At 42.3% G+C, this 17,682-nt stretch overlaps 1 protein-coding gene across 2 annotated transcripts in view; it reads left to right on the top strand.

The window, feature by feature from the left end:
- Positions 1–17,315, top strand: part of LOC306964150 (guanine nucleotide-binding protein G(I)/G(S)/G(T) subunit beta-1) — a 28,408-nt gene extending 11,093 nt beyond the window's left edge. The window contains exons 2-11 of one of the 2 annotated variants that reach the window (XM_079558070.1): positions 773–878; positions 2,396–2,434; positions 2,514–2,620; positions 8,338–8,401; positions 9,108–9,270; positions 10,757–10,823; positions 11,610–11,811; positions 13,138–13,354; positions 15,638–15,751; positions 17,147–17,315. In XM_079558070.1, coding sequence (XP_079414196.1) covers positions 822–878; positions 2,396–2,434; positions 2,514–2,620; positions 8,338–8,401; positions 9,108–9,270; positions 10,757–10,823; positions 11,610–11,811; positions 13,138–13,354; positions 15,638–15,744 — 1,023 coding nt within the window. In that variant the 5' untranslated portion in view covers positions 773–821 and the 3' untranslated portion in view covers positions 15,745–15,751; positions 17,147–17,315. The remainder of the gene's footprint in view (positions 1–772; positions 879–2,395; positions 2,435–2,513; positions 2,621–8,337; positions 8,402–9,107; positions 9,271–10,756; positions 10,824–11,609; positions 11,812–13,137; positions 13,355–15,637; positions 15,752–17,146) is intronic. The other variant, XM_079558069.1, reaches the window with a different exon arrangement.
- The last annotated feature ends 367 nt before the right edge of the window (positions 17,316–17,682 follow it).

Genomic DNA, 17,682 nt, shown 5'->3' with positions numbered 1-17,682 from the left:
GACATTTTTATTGGCTCATATGCCTCTTGTAGAATGAATATATGCTCTGTGTAAACAGTTAAGTGCTGTACTTAAGTAGAGTTTTTGAGGATCTGTAATTTGCTTGAGTAGTGTTTTTTAAAGATAAATGTAATACTTTCTACCCCACTAGATTTCTGTAAAGGCTATACAGTCAAAAGTCAATTTGGCCAGGTTTTTTTCATTAATTTTAAAACCCTTAAAATTAAATTCCCCAGAACAATAGGTGGCGCTGTGCAGATGTTTTATATATGCCTCATGTCTCACAACAAGGAAGAAGCTTTGTCCCCGTCCTGTTTCCGTACAGAGGGCAAAATGATTGATTCTCCCAACACTGATTTAAACTGAGTTGTATATTCTACAGCAAGTACTTTGCTAATACATCTGATTGAGCATCTCTTACTTGCTTTGACCAGTATGATCTTGGGCTGGGACAAATTGTTGTTTTGCAATATATCCCAAAACGGCGGCGTTGCGATAGTCTAATCGTAAGCCATGCAATACTTTTGATTCTCAACTCGGGTATAGAAAGCTCTGGTGTTTGGCTCAATGGAACTCAGTAGTCCCGCCCGATGCCGGAAGTGAAAATCCCCTCACAAATCTGACAAGGGCGTGGCTATTATGCAAGACAGAAAATGCCAAATACTTTAAAATGCAGCAAGATGCTTTTCTAACTTTTCAGCTCACCAAGCTTTGGGAGAAATGTAGAATTATGGGCCCCTGTAACTCGCCTCTCCCTCTGTGCTATTTGCAGATCAGCAGAGTCCAGGTGGAGGAGAGACGCCCAGCATTAGAAAAGGAAAATGAGTGAACTGGATCAGCTACGCCAGGAGGCCGAGCAGCTCAAGAACCAGATCCGGGTAAGTCGCATGTTTTTACCTGGACATGCTGTCTCCGTAACGCGGCTGCAACCATAAGACAGCAGATCTTCGTTTTCAAACATGACTGCCAGGGATGTCCAGATTAAGCGATTTTGCAATTACCACAACTATGAAAGGACACGGTAGGTTAACCGTAAGAATTTTCGAGGCCATGGTTTACCTGCTGCGGAGCACAAGCAGTGCGTAAACTCAGGACGGGCTCCCCCAGAACTGCTTCCACCCAAAAAACGATTGAATATGAAACATCTTTGAGATAATCCTTCGTTGTACAGTGTATGTCAAAGTCAAGGACGCAAATTGCATAATTCCCAATGAACTTGTCCAAATGTTCCGAAATAGCCCCCACAACTGGCCCAGGATGCAAAACAAAAGAAAATGTGCCCCTTTGCTTCATCGTAAAAAAACGGAAAGGAAAACGAAAGGAACGCTGTGTGCTCCATGCTCACACAGGGAGAAAATGAGCAGGCTCTCAAGTTTTGATTATACATAGCCTAGACCGGGGGTTTCCAAACTTTTCAGGCCGCAACCTCCAAAATCATTCAACCAACAACTCAGGACCCCCTTCTATATAGTGTAATTAACATTTAAAATAATTTCAGGTGCAAAACATTTCAAATCTGGTTTAATGATGTTAGTTTGGATCATGTTGATATTTGGCTTAATTTCAATGTCAGAAATGTTAAAAATCATTTGCGACCCCCACTTGAGTGTCCCACAGCGCCCCACACTTTGGGAACCACTTGCCTAATAATAATAGTCATAATAAATATAATAACAAAGTAGTAAAGTTTACTATTTTGTATGATTCTATGTATTTTGTTTCTGTAAAAGAGTCTTGAAGCCTTTTATTATTAGAAGTGGCGAATGTGTCGAAGTTCAAGTGTTGAAAAGTATTTTAAATACAAAAATGACTCATAACTTGTGTGAATATTTGTAAAATCATGACAGCCCTTGTCTTCCTGTGAGATGGGGAAATGTTCCAGCACTCGGGCCCTAATTTCCTTCAGTCCCAGTCCTGCAGTCCCAGCCCCTGATTGTCTCCCCGCTCTTCATCCCCTTTCACACTCAACTGTTATGTTGGGAAGACAAATATAAAGTGCCAAAAAAAAAAGTTATAGAAATCAGCATGCACATCTCCACCAGATGCGACAACTGCAATAAACATTCATATTGATTGATTTCAGTTTTCAATCCTATTTTAGTTTGCAATATTCAGAGCAAGTAATGTTTGTACTGATTTGGTTCATCGGGCCAGACATTTCAAAATGAACATCAGCCTCACCAAAAAGTGAATAATGCAGCACCATAAACTCAAAAATATGAGCTGTCACTTCTCCAAGAGATTAGATTTAAGACCATAGATTCAATCCAACTTCAGTTCTTTCCCCTTTAACAGTTTTTACTGGACGACCTTCCACATTTTGACTGTGCTTTATCTGCGCTAATGTCTTCCCGCTCAGGCCTTCCCCTCATTACATCTTTGTTTTGTCTTCCAGGATGCCAGGAAAGCATGCGCAGATGCCACCCTGTCTCAAGTAAGCCCTCGGCTCCCAAGTTTATCCCGTTCAACACACGCTGCCTGTACTGATAAACGTCTGCTCCTGTCCTCTCCAGATTACGGCCAACATCGACCCCGTTGGCCGAATTCAGATGCGCACCAGACGGACGCTGAGGGGGCATCTGGCCAAAATCTATGCCATGCACTGGGGCACCGACTCTAGGTAACGCCCTCTCGGATTTTGGGCCTTTTCCAGTTTCAAACTCGACACACGCACACAGAATGACAGGATGTGCCGTTTGAAATTAGCAGTCGATGCAGAATATTCACACAGCGGGGTCTGAAACTAGCCTAAGACCTTCTGTGTATGTGTGAGGCGTAATTGACCTATGCAAAAAACAATTAGCCGATGTTGGCTAGTTCCGTCAAGAGTTTATCACATATGATAATGAGGGAGAAGTGCCTGTAAGTGACTCTTCTTAGTGCAATAACAGCAAAATATCAGCCAGATCGAGGCAAAATAGGTTGCAATGTGCAGCGGAGGGAAATATTTTAAATATACAATGAAGAAGACAATTCAACTATTGCAGCTATAGCACCAGTGTGCTTTAGGAAAAAGCCAAATATCCCTATAGCTGCCTTAAATGCACCATCGTGTGGACCTAGTCATGCTCTTGTTAAGTTGTTGTGTTATGTTTGTCCAGTATTGATTCAAATGTGTCCAGTCTGGGGTCTGTCTCTGCTCCTGCTGTGGAGGAAAGAGAGGCTGCAGTCGCTTTGTCTTCCTCGCGGCTCTGGCTCCGCAAGCCAAAGAAGTTATTATTCTCCACATTTAAAAGTTATTATTCTCCACATAGAAATAATATATTTTAAGCTGGGATGTCTTGTGCGCTGTCAGTGCAGTGACAACAATAACAGCCTTTTTTGTGACAATGTCCAGCATCAACAGCTGATGAAACTTGGCAAACGACAAGACAGATGGTTGACGAGTATTGGCTTGGCTCTCTTTTGCGGGCGGTATTTCTTAAAGCAATACTAGGTAGCTTGTTTACCTTAATAAATCCTTTCCTTAGTCCCTCTGGGGGTAATACAAGTGTTAATGGGATGATTGGGGGGCTCTCATCTTCCCGTGGTGTCTCTGGCCAAAAAACATGCTTGCAACTTCCCTGCCGCCGGGTTGGAGCCACCAATACACACTAATGGAATCACGAAGAAGATGCTAACAGGCTAACGGGCAAAGCTAACTCCGGGCTAGCGCCACTTAAAGAGTATTTACAGCCAAGTTTGAGTGTAATTGTGTAATTAGATGTTCAATATCCCTTTCTCCCTTTGTCTTTTCTGTCAGCGTAGTATTTACTCTCACGGACAATTAATACGTAAAAAAAAACCGCAACATGCTACGACACCTGCAGTGGCGTTTATGGCCTGTAAGGTGCACGTTAATTAGTCCTGCTTTAAACTGGTTTATCGGCAAAAGGGGGGGGGAGGGGAGTATGTTTTTGTCTACAATAGCAGGCAGCGTTGGTGGCTTGACCGTACTCCGCTGAGCTCACTCGCATATTTATCAATGAACTTCAGGCCTATCCATGGATAAAAGTGGTCCGAATTAGTGCAGTTACAGTAGTTAAGCTTTTTTCTGCTCACAATAACTTACACTTGAACCTGAAGGCACTTCCTCTGGTTATAAGGCACATAAACTTGCTGCATTATTTCTCATAAACAAAAATAAGAGTAAACCCTAACCGTACTTGTGTAACACATTCTCTGCATACAAGTAAATATCTGCCCACTTGATTTAAAGAATAAAGCTGCTATGACTAAATGACCAAATATATTACATTGGGATTTTATAAAGATGAGCAAGTTGTATTTTACATTAAATAGTAACTTCACAATGACCATATTAAATACAAAGCAGCAAATGTATAGTAAGAAAAGCTTAAAAAGTATATTTATAATGCATGATTCAGCCTCAGGGGCTTTTCACACTGGGACTGGTTAGGTCGACCTAAACTGCCACTCCCAGACGCCTGAAACCGGTGTCTCGTGTCTCACAGCGAGAGTGATGTAGTGGCCACCTTGGGGCCAACTATTTTTGCTTTCATTCCTGTCTTGTAAACAGAAAAAGTACTTATTTTTAGTGAATGAGCGCTACAGGACAGGGCGTTAGGATTACTACTATGACGAGGCAATTTGGATCAACTTTATTCTATCAAGGTTTATGTCTCGTGCTCCGATCTCCTGCTTGTTGCGCATTGACACATTTCCATGTGCTCATTTATGTGCACTTCTTGGTAAATACAAGTGAAACTAGAGTGATCTGGCCTTGGCCCACACAGCTCCAACCCCTGTGTCAACATGTTGCCTCGTATTTTTGGGGAAGACACGTCGGCTTCCGGGTGCTTGTGGATGACCGGCAGCGCCCTTGCTTCTCATGTCTTCTCCCTCAGGGTTACGTGAAGGCAAGTAAACACTGCCCCCCTGAAGTTCTTGTTGCTGTTTCAGATGCAAGAAAAGGCATCACCGGGCTGAAAAAAAAGACCGTGTATAATTGAAAATTTCATGAAAGCGATTCGTCGATAATGAAAGATGTCGACAAATTTTTGATTATCGATAATGTCAACTAATCGTTGCAGCCCTACTGTGGCCATCCATGACTACTGAGTAATATACAGTTTCTCATTTTAAATACATTTTCTTGTGCCAAACATTTTTTATGAAGACACACACGTGAGAACAAATCACTTAGAATCTAGTTCTGTCTTCTTACGGGACAGTTTCAGAACCTCATGAAAATGACCATGTCTCACTCACAAACACATCAGGTCACTATTTTGTACAGCAATGCATGTGAGCTAACTTACCAATCGCTACTTTCTTGCCAAGGCTCATTACTGGGAAAATAGCTCCACCTGGTGGCCATGTATCATGGCCTTTGGGACTTCTTTATTCACATGTATTAAACGTGCTCAGCATTAAGCCTAACTAATGATTCTCTTGGTCTTAACGTTAGCAATAGCAGCTGATTGATTAGCTGCAGCATTAATCATAAATATAAAAGCTGAAGCTGTAATGACATTATAAACCAACCAGTATTGTAGTCTACGTGATACGCAGGTATATGCTGTATAACCACTAGAAAGCCTTCAGGATTACCGTATAACCGCTACAATTTGGGCAAAGATACTTATCACTCATTTGTGCAGTGTTATTTTTGCGCTTTCTGTCCGTTTAGAGATCAGCACAAACTTCACAACAAGTAGCTACAGGGGACCGACTCGCATCCCTCTTTCTGTCTGTACAGACAGACACGGTTCTTTGTAAGCTGCGTTCTCCGGTGTTGTCAAAATAAAACCCGACCTGAGAACAGCTGATAATGATAGACGCGCTGGAGGAGTGGTGTAATGTCTCACGGTCAGCTCAGCGTCTCCCATCACAGACCCTTTCCCTGTTCATCCTCCACTCTGAGAGCCAACCATGTCGGCCCCTTTATGAGCATTTCTCCGTCCCTCTGCAGCGGCTCGCGAGAGCGGCTTTGGGCAAAGGCAGTGACAGGTGTGGGCTGGCAAGAAGCAATCTGTATTGTACTACAAAGCTCTGAAGTCCGCGGGAAATACGCGTAGACTGTGCGAAGTGTGCATTTTACACTCCGCCACTGGAGCTGTCGTAGAAGACTTGAAAGAGACTGAAACGTGGATGCGCCCACAGCGCTGACCTGCCACGCACTCTCCTGTTCAAAACATTGTCCAAAAACGAGCCCTTCTTCATGAAGCAGCGAGCATGGTGGTGTGTGTGCGGGGGCGTGCAGGGGCTCACTCTACAGCGCTAGAGTCCCAACATCAGCTGTGTGTGAGGGGTTGGTGAGAGCAGACTGAGTTTTATTCATTTAAGTTTTCATTTTGGCTTCTGTCCAACAGCCTTATATAGCTACAGCCTGTGAATTACAAGAACAATCCTATAGGTCTATTGCTTGTTATTTAAATAACATTTACACTCACAGTTTGGTTTATAATCTTTATTTATTGGTTTATTTGGTTGGAGCAGTGCAAGGTTATGAACAAGCCACTCTGGATTGTAGCCATGGGCTAATTGGCATCTGTTGTCCCACTCTATTTAATTGTCTGTGATACATTTAATATTATTAAAAGTATGTGACGGGCAAATTGAAGGGTCTTTATCCTTTTTTTAAATCCCATGTGCCTGCTAAGAAATACCCACTAGAAAATTGAAGACTCCACCACTGAAACCAACACAATGTTACAGACATGTAATGGTCAGAGTGGGTTCAGCTGCTCAGTTTAAAAGCGTTAACTTCTTTATGAGTTCTTTGAAGCAACCAACTTCCTTTGTATCCTTTTCATACTTGACAGATAAGTAAAACCAATAAAACATTATTTCACACTAAATTAGAATTTCTCAGCTGATCTGCCCATTCATTTCAATGGACGAGAGCTTCTGTTTCACCCACAGGGGGTGCTAGCCTTGTCAGTTATAGACATGAGGAAGGAAGCAACATTTTAAGTTGTCGGGCATTAAAATTGTGTCATCACTGTCAAATATTACAACAAGACTAAAGCAAAGTAAAATATTATTTTGGGGGAAAAATGCGCTCATCAAAAGGGCATTTAAAGGGCTGGAGGCAAAGGGACAAGTGCTTGAGTACCACCTGGGCTCTATCTGTGCTCGTCTACACCTCCTGGAGACAAGATTGTGAAATGGACGCAAGAGAATTAAAAACTCTCAAACTGGATAAGACGAGACCCGCAGGAGAGCTGTGGTTGATGGATGATGCTCTAAAAAGACACGAAAGACGAAGAGATAGAAAAAAGCATCATGAAAAACAAAACAGCATTCATTAATAATTTTCTGGAAGATACACTGGCTCTAAAAATATTCCATGTGCTGAGAAGAGATTTTTTTTATTTTTTTTTTATCTCAGACAGAGCAGGGATGACGTCAGAATGAGTCAGGAAACATATTTTTACTGGAAGTCCAATATCACATGAATCCTATGCAGCGCTTCACACTTCAAGCAGTTGGTGTGTTTGTTTGTGGGTGTCCTAACAGAGGAGTCCGTAACATCTCCATCAGCTACTCCCAGGGGGCGCTCCCAAGCTCTGTCTCCGTGGTTACTTACTCCCTCACATAGCGCACGCACATATATACAATAACAAACCTGTGACGCCCGCTTCTGACTGAGTACAGTGAAGGAAAAAGAAGAATGACAAGGTTTACACGCACAAAGACAAACTCCAATGGCCCAACTTTGATTTATTTAGAACTGGATTTCTCAACTGTGTGAACTCTGGGCTTGACAAATAGTGAATTGGAAGAAAACGCTAAAATAAATGTAAAGGAGGAAAATCGTTTCTTAACCTATATCTTTGCTCATAATTACATTTTCACATGTTTTGTTTAAGGTGTTTGTGAAAAAAGTGTAAATCTCAGTGAGATGGAAAACCTTGTGGATTTTGCACAAGAAGCCACATTTTATCACAAAATCCACATTGGCTCAGCTGTATTTAGAGTCCACTCCGCTTAAACTGAAAGAGAAAGTTTAACGCGTGTGTCAATCAAGTCTGCAATTTAAATGAATTCTAAATCTATTAGTGAAACTATGCGGACTTCTTTCCCCCAAACTCTCAACTGGAGGCCCCATTCACTGTTTTCCTGACACATTTATCTGACGATTGTAATTAGATATGCATTTTGTGTTTTCATATCAGCATTCATTTCACTGTGAATATGTTTTACACATTCAAGACCATTCAGCGTAAAAAGGTCTGAACCTGCATACACAATAAGAGCCCATGTTCGACTATTGAATGAGCAGTTGTGTAAACACACACCGAATGACATTTATAACACACATAAATGATGTGGACTCTTTTCTATTTCGTCCCGCTTGACTTTAACTGCTTTATTTCCCTCGTGTTCCAGGCTTTTGGTCAGTGCCTCTCAAGACGGCAAACTCATCATCTGGGACAGCTATACCACAAACAAGGTAAAACATTCTGCCACTCTCGCCACCAAGATTTGTCTATAGGCTTTTGTCCGACATAATTGTTTTTTTCCACCTCAAATTAAAAAAAAGTTAAGAAATAAACTATGGATGCTTTGGCTGTAAAGTAGATTTAATCCATTTCCATTCTCAATTCAGTCAAAAATAGTAATTTTCAATGTAAAGAATGATTTTGTTTTTTTCTTTTTCAAACCATTTTTTTCCCCTTTTCATTTTTTTTTTAAATAAACAGTCAAATATTAAATGTAAATGTTAAAGCTAGGCTATCTAGGCACATCTGAATTGTTCAAGCATTGACTATTTGCATGTTTCACGCCCGTGTACAGCTTTGAGCAGTGCTAAAGTGAAGCGGGGGGACCTAAAAATTGCACTTTAGATTCCACTGTCTTCCATCGTTCAATAAACGTTTAGGTGAAGACAGTGCAACATGGTCTGGGTTTGGCTGTGTGTTTATAACATACTCTGAGGTGGTAAAAATACATGCTTTCTACAACAACAAAAAAGTTTGGTACCCAGCTTTAAATGACACAATGACAAAGGCATTGTACATGAAATAAAAGGAAACCCATTCTTCTGACACATTATACGAGGAGATTAGGCTCATGAACAACAGTGGGTCTTATATTGTAGTTCCTGCCTTGGCACTTGAAATTTCGATCATCTGACCTGTCATCGCATGCACCTGCAGGTCCACGCCATCCCGCTGCGCTCCTCATGGGTGATGACGTGCGCCTACGCTCCGTCCGGGAACTATGTGGCCTGCGGAGGTCTGGACAACATCTGCTCCATCTACAACCTGAAGACACGCGAAGGCAACGTGCGAGTGAGCCGCGAGCTGGCCGGACACACAGGTAAGACCAAGCTCCACGTCCCAAGATAGATATCTTAGGACGTGGACCTTCCAAGTACCGCCTCCTCAAATACCCAACCTTTCTAGTACTACCTCTTTCAGATATCTGACCTTCCAAGTACCACCTCCTGATCTATCTGACCTTCCAAGTACCCCCTCCTAAAATATCCGACCTTCCAAGTACCACCTCCTGATATATCTGACCTTTCAAGTACCCCCTCCTAAAATATCCGACCTTCCAAGTACCACCTCCTAAAATATCCGACCTTCCAAGTACCACCTCCACAAATATCCGACCTTCCGAGTACCCCCTTCTAAAATATCCGACCTTCCAAGTACCACCTCCACAAATATCCGACCTTCCAAGTACCCCCTTCTAAAATGTCCGACCTTCCAAGTACCACCTCCTGATCTATCTGACCTTCCAAGTACCCCCTCCTAAAATGTCCGACCTTCCAAGTACCACCTCCTGAACTATCTGACCTTCCAAGTACCCCCTTCTAAAATATCCGACCTTCCAAGTACCACCTCCTGATCAATCTGACCTTTCAAGTACCCCCTTCTAAAATGTCTGACCTTCCAAGTACCACCTCTTGATATATCTGACCTTCTAAGTACCCCCTTGTAAAATATCCGACCTTCCAAGTATCTCCTCCTGATGATATCTGACCTTTCAAGTACCACCTCCTAAAATATCCGACCTTCCAAGTACCACCTCCACAAATATCCGACCTTCCAAGTACCCCCTCCTAAAATATCCGACCTTCCAAGTACCACCTCCTGATCTATCTGACCTTCCAAGTACCCCCTCCTAAAATATCCGACCTTCCAAGTACCACCTCCTGAACTATCTGACCTTCCAAGTACCACCTCCTGATCTATCTGACCTTCCAAGTACCCCCTTCTAAAATATCCGACCTTCCAAGTACCACCTCCTGATCAATCTGACCTTTCAAGTACCCCCTTCTAAAATGTCCGACCTTCCAAGTACCACCTCTTGATATATCTGACCTTCTAAGTACCCCCTTGTAAAATATCCGACCTTCCAAGTATCTCCTCCTGATGATATCTGACCTTTCAAGTACCACCTCCTAAAATATCCGACCTTCCAAGTACCACCTCCTCAAATACCTGACCCCCATGTTGACCTCATACCTGGAGAGGTCATGTGCCTCTAATATTGTATAGTAAACCAGCAGTCCTGATCTGGCACTGTACGGCTCGCCCCATGGTCTTTAACTGTGGTGTGTGGAGTCCATATTGTAGTGCTAGAGTTCTGTGAGCCAGAGTAACCCCCATGGCCCCAAGCTACACTCACATGTCCACATCCTTCACAAGGAGCACTTATCTGCACAGGTCACATGATCAGGATGTGTCACATGATGCAGGAAGTGTGTCAGCGTTTCATGTGCACTTCCCTCCAAGCGACTTCTATTCCATCCAGTGGTTCTGCCTTCATTCTAAGGCTGATGTCTGTCTCTGTGTAGGTTACCTGTCCTGCTGTCGCTTCCTGGACGACAACCAGATCGTCACGAGCTCTGGAGACACCACCTGGTGAGAAGAGGAACTGCACCGTTACACATTTACATACAGCAGTGTCATCTTTAATAGTTGTATTCAAATCAAAATGGCAATTCTAAGGATCACAATTAGTAGTAGGAGTGGTTTATTTGAGCGATTTACATGTTTATTTTCACAGTAATTGGTGCTCGAAAGTAATAGGCTGAAGCAACAAAGCTTATGTGTGGCCAGCCTGTAAGGAACACATAACCAAAACAAGTGAAAACAACATAATTCATCATTATCTACATTCATTATGTGTAAAACCACTTTTGTCAACTAAAATAGTTGTCAAATTTTGTCAAATTAATGTTTATGCTGATTAGAAAAAGTTAATAATGACAAACTATGGCTAAACTCTCCATGTCCAAGGAACAGGTCTGTGGTTTTAACCATGTGGGAGAAGCTCCATGAACCCGCGCAATTCTATTACACGTGCTTGAATAAAATATCAAAAGATCAAGTCTAAATTGAAGCCAATATCCATTTTATTAATCAGTTACACTATTTAATTCCACTTTACTGTTGACGTCACAATTTAACTGCACAAATGCTGAGTACTGAAGCGAGACAAACAAACTGCATTTACCCACTGAAAAGACACACACTGGAGCTTGGACATAGCTGTAAATGCAGAAATGTAAATGTGAAAATATAAATTCATGTCATAAATGGAAGGGGTCGTTTTGACGGTGGGAGACGAACCAGGGACTCCTTTCGCAGAATCGTTTCGGTCCTGTGACCCGTCCTAATCTGCCTCGTGTCCCCTTCCCCCCTCAGCGCCCTGTGGGACATTGAGACGGGCCAGCAGACCACCACGTTCGCGGGCCACACCGGGGACGTGATGAGCCTGTCCCTGGCCCCGGACACCCGCCTGTTTGTGTCGGGGGCCTGCGACGCCTCGGCCAAGCTGTGGGACATCAGAGAAGGCATGTGCCGGCAGACCTTCACCGGGCACGAGTCGGACATCAACGCCATCTGTGTAAGAGACCACACAAACCAAGGTCGCGGGGAGTCGCGGGGAGTCGCGGGGAGTCGCGGGGAGTCGCGGGGAGTCGCGGGGAGTCGCGGGGAGTCACGGGGAGTCGCGGGGAGTCGCGGGGAGTCGCAGGGAGCCAGTGCAGACGTGCAGACGTGCAACATAAAACATACCACAGAATTTAGATAAAAAAATAAGCTATAAAACGTTAAACTATAAGACTATAGGGGCCTGCATTAAGAATATTAAAATACATAAACATTACATTTTTTAAATATAATAGCAATTGATATAGAACAACAGCGGGATTGTATGTGTAGGTGCATAAAGTGATCTAAGTGTGGACACACCACAGCAGATTAAGACATGAAGCTGAAAGGTAGTTTGGACAATAAGAAAACACACAGACTTGCACATTCAGAACATGTATTTGGACTGGCACATTGATTATCTGGAGACACAGATAGCTTCTGCTAATGATGTATTTACTAGTGGTGGGACGCGATTACATTTTTTTAATTGAGCTAATTACAGGTATGTAATTAATTAATTGCATTTTAATCGAAAGCCAAAAGCAACAATTTAGCTTTCAAATGTTTTAGGAACTCTGATCACTCATGTAACTTGTAGAGTTCATTAAACAGTAATAGTAATGACACATTTATCTCAAAGTAAAATATAAATCAAACAAAATGGCCTAAAACGGCTGCTTTAAGTATTTGACAATCGCTGTAAACATAATCAAAGTGCCATTTCTTATCCTGACAAGGGATAGGGTTATTGTGGCTCAGAGTGGACTGGCTGGAGCGTTTGTTTAAGGCTAATGCTAACATTAGCATTGAGGACGTCTCTGTGTTTGAGGCTAATGCTAACATTAGCATCGAGGACGTCTCTGTGTTTGCCCAACATGTTTTACATTGAGATGGTATTTTACACTTGAGTAACTCCGGTGGAAGAAGAACTCTTTTTAACACAACCTGCTCACAGCAGTACAGCTGTCGATCGACCCATCAGGACGTTTTTGAAAACTAAACTGAGTCCCCAACGGGCCGAGTGAAGCATCTCCGCCCATTGCTTCTTGTGGGCCGATGTGCGTCAGATATACGGGCGTACCAGAAACACGCAAATAGAAAGGTTCCGGACTGGGGGGGAAATTGGGGGAAATACGATTAATTGAAATCTTTGTAATTAATTACAAAAAAGTTTAAGTCCCACTCATAGTATTTACAAAAACCCAGCAAACCCTGCATTTATTAATCACAAGATATGTATTAAGAGCATAACAATGTAACAATGTTTCCTTGTTGATGCGGTTAATTGTGATTTCAGTTCTTCCCCAACGGAAACGCCTTCGCCACGGGCTCTGACGACGCCACGTGCCGGCTGTTTGACCTGCGTGCTGACCAGGAGCTGATGGTGTATTCCCATGACAACATCATCTGTGGCATCACCTCGGTGGCTTTCTCCAAGAGCGGCCGCCTGCTGCTGGCCGGATACGACGACTTCAACTGCAACGTGTGGGACACTCTAAAGGCCGACCGCGCAGGTAACTCGTGCCCGTCACACACAAAAACAGAGAGAGAGGTCAGCAATTGTGTGTAAAATAATTGTTTTATATTAGAGGTGCGCTTTGCTGTTTGGGAAACAAAAAAGCACTTTTTGTTAAGTCTTTAAAGACACTTCTCTTGGATATTTTCTATCTTTTTGCTTGCGCCGTCAAGCTAATGATTCTAAAACGTTTCCTAACTCTGGGCAAACGTTTATCTGCAGACTATTGGATTGGATTGAAAAAAATAAACTCTCACACTTTAACATACAGTCAGGGCCATAAATATTGGGACTGTTCTTTCAGCTTTAATTTGAGGGTATTTACTTCCAAATCAGATGAACAGTGTCGGAATTACAAGTGTTTGTCCCATTACTTTTGGTCCCTTGAAAAGTGGGAGGCTCACATACAAAGTAATAAGTATATATCAAACTTTTTCCTTTTTAATATTTGGTTGCAAATCCTTTGCAGTTAATTACAGCCTGAAGTCTAGAAGGCACAGACGTTAGAGACGCTGAGTTTCATCCCTGGTGATGCTCTGCCAGGCCCCGACTGTAAATGTCTTCAGTTCCTGCTTATCCTTGGAACATTTTCCCTTCAGTTTTGTCTTCAAGTGAAATGCTGCTCAATTGGATTCATGTCAGGTGATTGACTTGGCCACTGAATAACATTCCACTTCTTTGCCTTAAAAAGCTCTTTGGTGGCTTTGGCAGTAGCTTTGGGTCATTGTCCATCTGCACTGTGAAGCATGTGGCTGAATATGAGCTCATAATATTGCCCAAACACTTCAGAATTAATCCTGCTGCTTTTGTCAACATTTACATCATCAATAAATACAAGAGAACCAGTTCCATTGGCCCAGACAAGCCCAGGCCATGATGCTGCACCACCATGTTTCACTGAGGAGGTGGATGTTTTCAATCATGAGCAGATCCTTTATTTCTCCAGACTTTTCTCTTTTTATCACTCTGGTACAAGTTGATCTTTGTCTCGTCTGTCCTAGGATGTTGTTTCAGAACTGCAAAGGCTTTTTAGGTGTTTAAGAGGCAAACTCTAATCTCTCTGATGGGTTTCTTTAGATTTTTCAGCCTAGTAACAGCTTGCTTCACTGATAGTGATCGCTCTTTGGATCTCATAATTAAGATAATAGCAACAGTATCCAAAATGGAAATATCATGCTTGAAATGAACTCTGTACATCTCATCTGCTGAGGGAAGAGCAAACACCAGGCCATGGAACAGCTGAGCAGCCACTTGTCCCATTACTTTTGGTCCCTTAAAAAGTGGGAGGCTCCCATACAAACGGTTGTAATTCCTACACTGCTCATCTGATTTTGATGTAAATACTCTCGAATGAAAGCTGAAAGTCTGCTATTTAAGCACATATTTGTTGTGTCATTTGAAATCGATTGTAGTTGTTTATGGAGCCAAAACAAAAATAATTGGGTCGATGACCCAATATTTATGGACATATGCCGTGACTAGAAGCAACTCTGGTGCATTCTAAAGTAAAAATAATTCCTTATTCTTTTAAACCGGTATTTTACAAAATCTGCATTTGAGATGCCTGAAAACGTCTGATTCTGCCGTCATTGTGTTGTTGATCAATCAGTGTTCAGACTATGGCTTTCTGTGAATCCCAAGCAGCCGCGTCATGAAACCACCACTGTTTTCATGTACTGGTGTGTAAAGGAAATGTGCAGCTGATGCCAACGTACCGCTGTTTCGCAGCGTTGTAGCTGCCGATACCAAGTACTAGTGCGATACCACAGGGTTTGACACAGTTGGGCCTGTGAAAAGGCACATGGTTCATTATGTAAACTAAAGTCCCTGCACTAAGGCACATCTCTGTTGGACTCGGCCAGTTCTGCTTCCACTCCAAAGAGTAAGTGAAGGCATCAAAGGGTGACATGAATATTTTCTCTGATTTATGGGTGTTTTTGACTTCCTCACTGAGTATTTAAGCTGCTTTTGGTGTTAGCCATCGAGTTAGCCACACAGTAAACAGCAGTGGCTCTCTCCTGTGGTGAATTAAAAGTGCAGCCTGGTATTGTTTCAATGAATTGAAGTAGATTCCGGACTAAATACCAATATCTGGGAAATCTATCGGCACAAATCAGTATCCGGAAAACACTGCTATTTCGGATTTTTCCTTAAAATCGGTCTAAAAATGGAATCTCCCCTGACACACTCTGCTCTTTTTTCCCATGTGAAGTTCTGTGGGTCTCTCAGGAGGGGCTGTTCTCCCTGTGGGGTGTGTGCTGAGTGTGTCCTCTTGTTGCAGGTGTGCTGGCGGGCCATGATAACCGGGTCAGCTGTTTGGGAGTGACCGACGATGGCATGGCAGTGGCTACAGGCTCCTGGGACAGCTTCCTCAAGATCTGGAACTAGAGTCCAGGTGAGGGGCGGGGTTCACACTCATGATATGATATGTATACACTGGATGAACCTATCGCTGGACACTTTTACTTGAGGGACATTTACTTGTGTAGCTTGAGTATTTTTTTTGTAGTTTTGAGATAAGGAAGTCTAAAGTAAAAGTGATGTTTTACCACACACAATGTAACTTCTTTAAGGCTGGGTTGATGACTGTTCCTCTCGTCCAGAAGAAGTTACATGGTTTGCTTTAAATTGAGACAAGGCAGGTGAAAATCTCGATTTTTATCACTAAGCAGTCAACATAGAGATTTGTAGCTTGTTTTTTCACATAACAGCATAGTTTTAAAGTCAGAGTATAAAAAAGACGTAACTTGCCCTTGACAATGCTTATTTTGTGACGCTTTGTTGTTAACAAGTCGTAGATTTCCAGGAAGTAACTGCAACATTGTTTTTCCATACTTCTTCATTTACAAATATTTACATATTTGGTATCAATGTGTCGAACTGCGAAAGGCTGTGACACTCTTTCAACATCACCTTCACTTAAACAGCTCCTACAGACTAAACTTTCCAGTCTTGGACTGAACAATATTATGATTTTTTTTTTTCTTGAACTGCAAAATATTGAATATTTGCAGATATAATTTTCACTTGGTAATAGTGTATTCAAAAACTAAACCAGATTCAGAATCCACTCTGTTCATAAGGAATAATGTAACAGAGTATGTAATGTAACTTTCCCTGTTCACCTGCAGCATCAGTGTTTGACTGAGTGGACTTTGTCATTCATCTACCTGGATGTTTTCACAATGCTTTCAAGAGAATGTACTTTTTATTTTAAGCAATTTTGGTTAGAAATAACAAAACTCTTGAGCAACTTTTAGTTTGGAAATGCCAACGTGTGCACATCACACAAAAGCCTCCTCAACAGTTACTGTACTTTCATTAGTAAGTCATTATTTGGATGATTCATTGAGAAAAGCAACATATACTTGAGTAATGTTTGGACGTCTCCCTACTATTATCTAACTACATTTTTGTGTGTATTTTGAGATAACAATGCATATATTTTTTTCTAAATAAGTTGAGGGCAAAATGATTTTCTCTTACTCCATATGTTTATAGAAACTCTGAGAAGAATCTGGTCCTGAACACACGCAGTTGCAGTCTAAACACATTTTCTCAAATTGTCCATTGTGTGTGTCCCAAATCTAAAAGCTTCTCGACTGGAGAAAAACAGTGTAATACCTCATTTCAAAGCTAAGACCATTGTTTTTTTTGTCGTGTTTTCACCACTTTTTGACTTTCTGTGCTGGGTTCAGGTGGGGGTCAGGAGGTTAAATATAGTATTGTTTCCTCATCCCTCTCCATCCTCCCATTCCCGGCACTAATTCCTTTGCGTGTCTTTTCACAGGTGACCTCCGGACTCCTGAGTCGAGCGGAAGACCATTCCAACACCACAATGTAAAATTTTTCTGGCATATCCAATCTTTTTGTCCACCCACGACCACCGCCACCACCACCACCACCATACTGACTCCGAGACACCCCCCCTTCCCATAAAACTTCTCAAGGGCAAATCGTTTCCTCCTCCTTATTTCAAAGAGCACAAGTTTCTCGTCCCTCGCAACAAAAACAAAAAAACAAACAAAAAAAAACAAACAGAAAAGGCCTGCGCGTTTCAAGGTTTCCGCCATGTTGGAAATGCTCTGATCTCACGGTGATTTGAAGCCCGCCTTGCACTGTCCCTTATCTCCTCATCATTCGTTAGTTTTTTTTTTTCTTCCGAGAGATAGCCGAGTGACTGTCTGTACGCATTTTTTAGACGATCGTGTTTTTTGAAACCGCTTCCCCCATTTCCGTTACGTTTTCCCCGCGGAGTCCACACCTCCCCTTTTACTTTTCAGCCGATCTTTCTCCGTTTTAGTCCGTGTCTCTGTTTGCACAAAC

This window comes from Gobius niger (genome assembly GCF_951799975.1).
Source record: "Gobius niger genome assembly, chromosome: 6".
In the NCBI taxonomy this organism is placed as follows: domain Eukaryota; kingdom Metazoa; phylum Chordata; class Actinopteri; order Gobiiformes; family Gobiidae; genus Gobius; species Gobius niger.
Note: the sequence above shows the minus strand (reverse complement) of the source record. Positions and strands in the feature narration are given on the sequence as shown.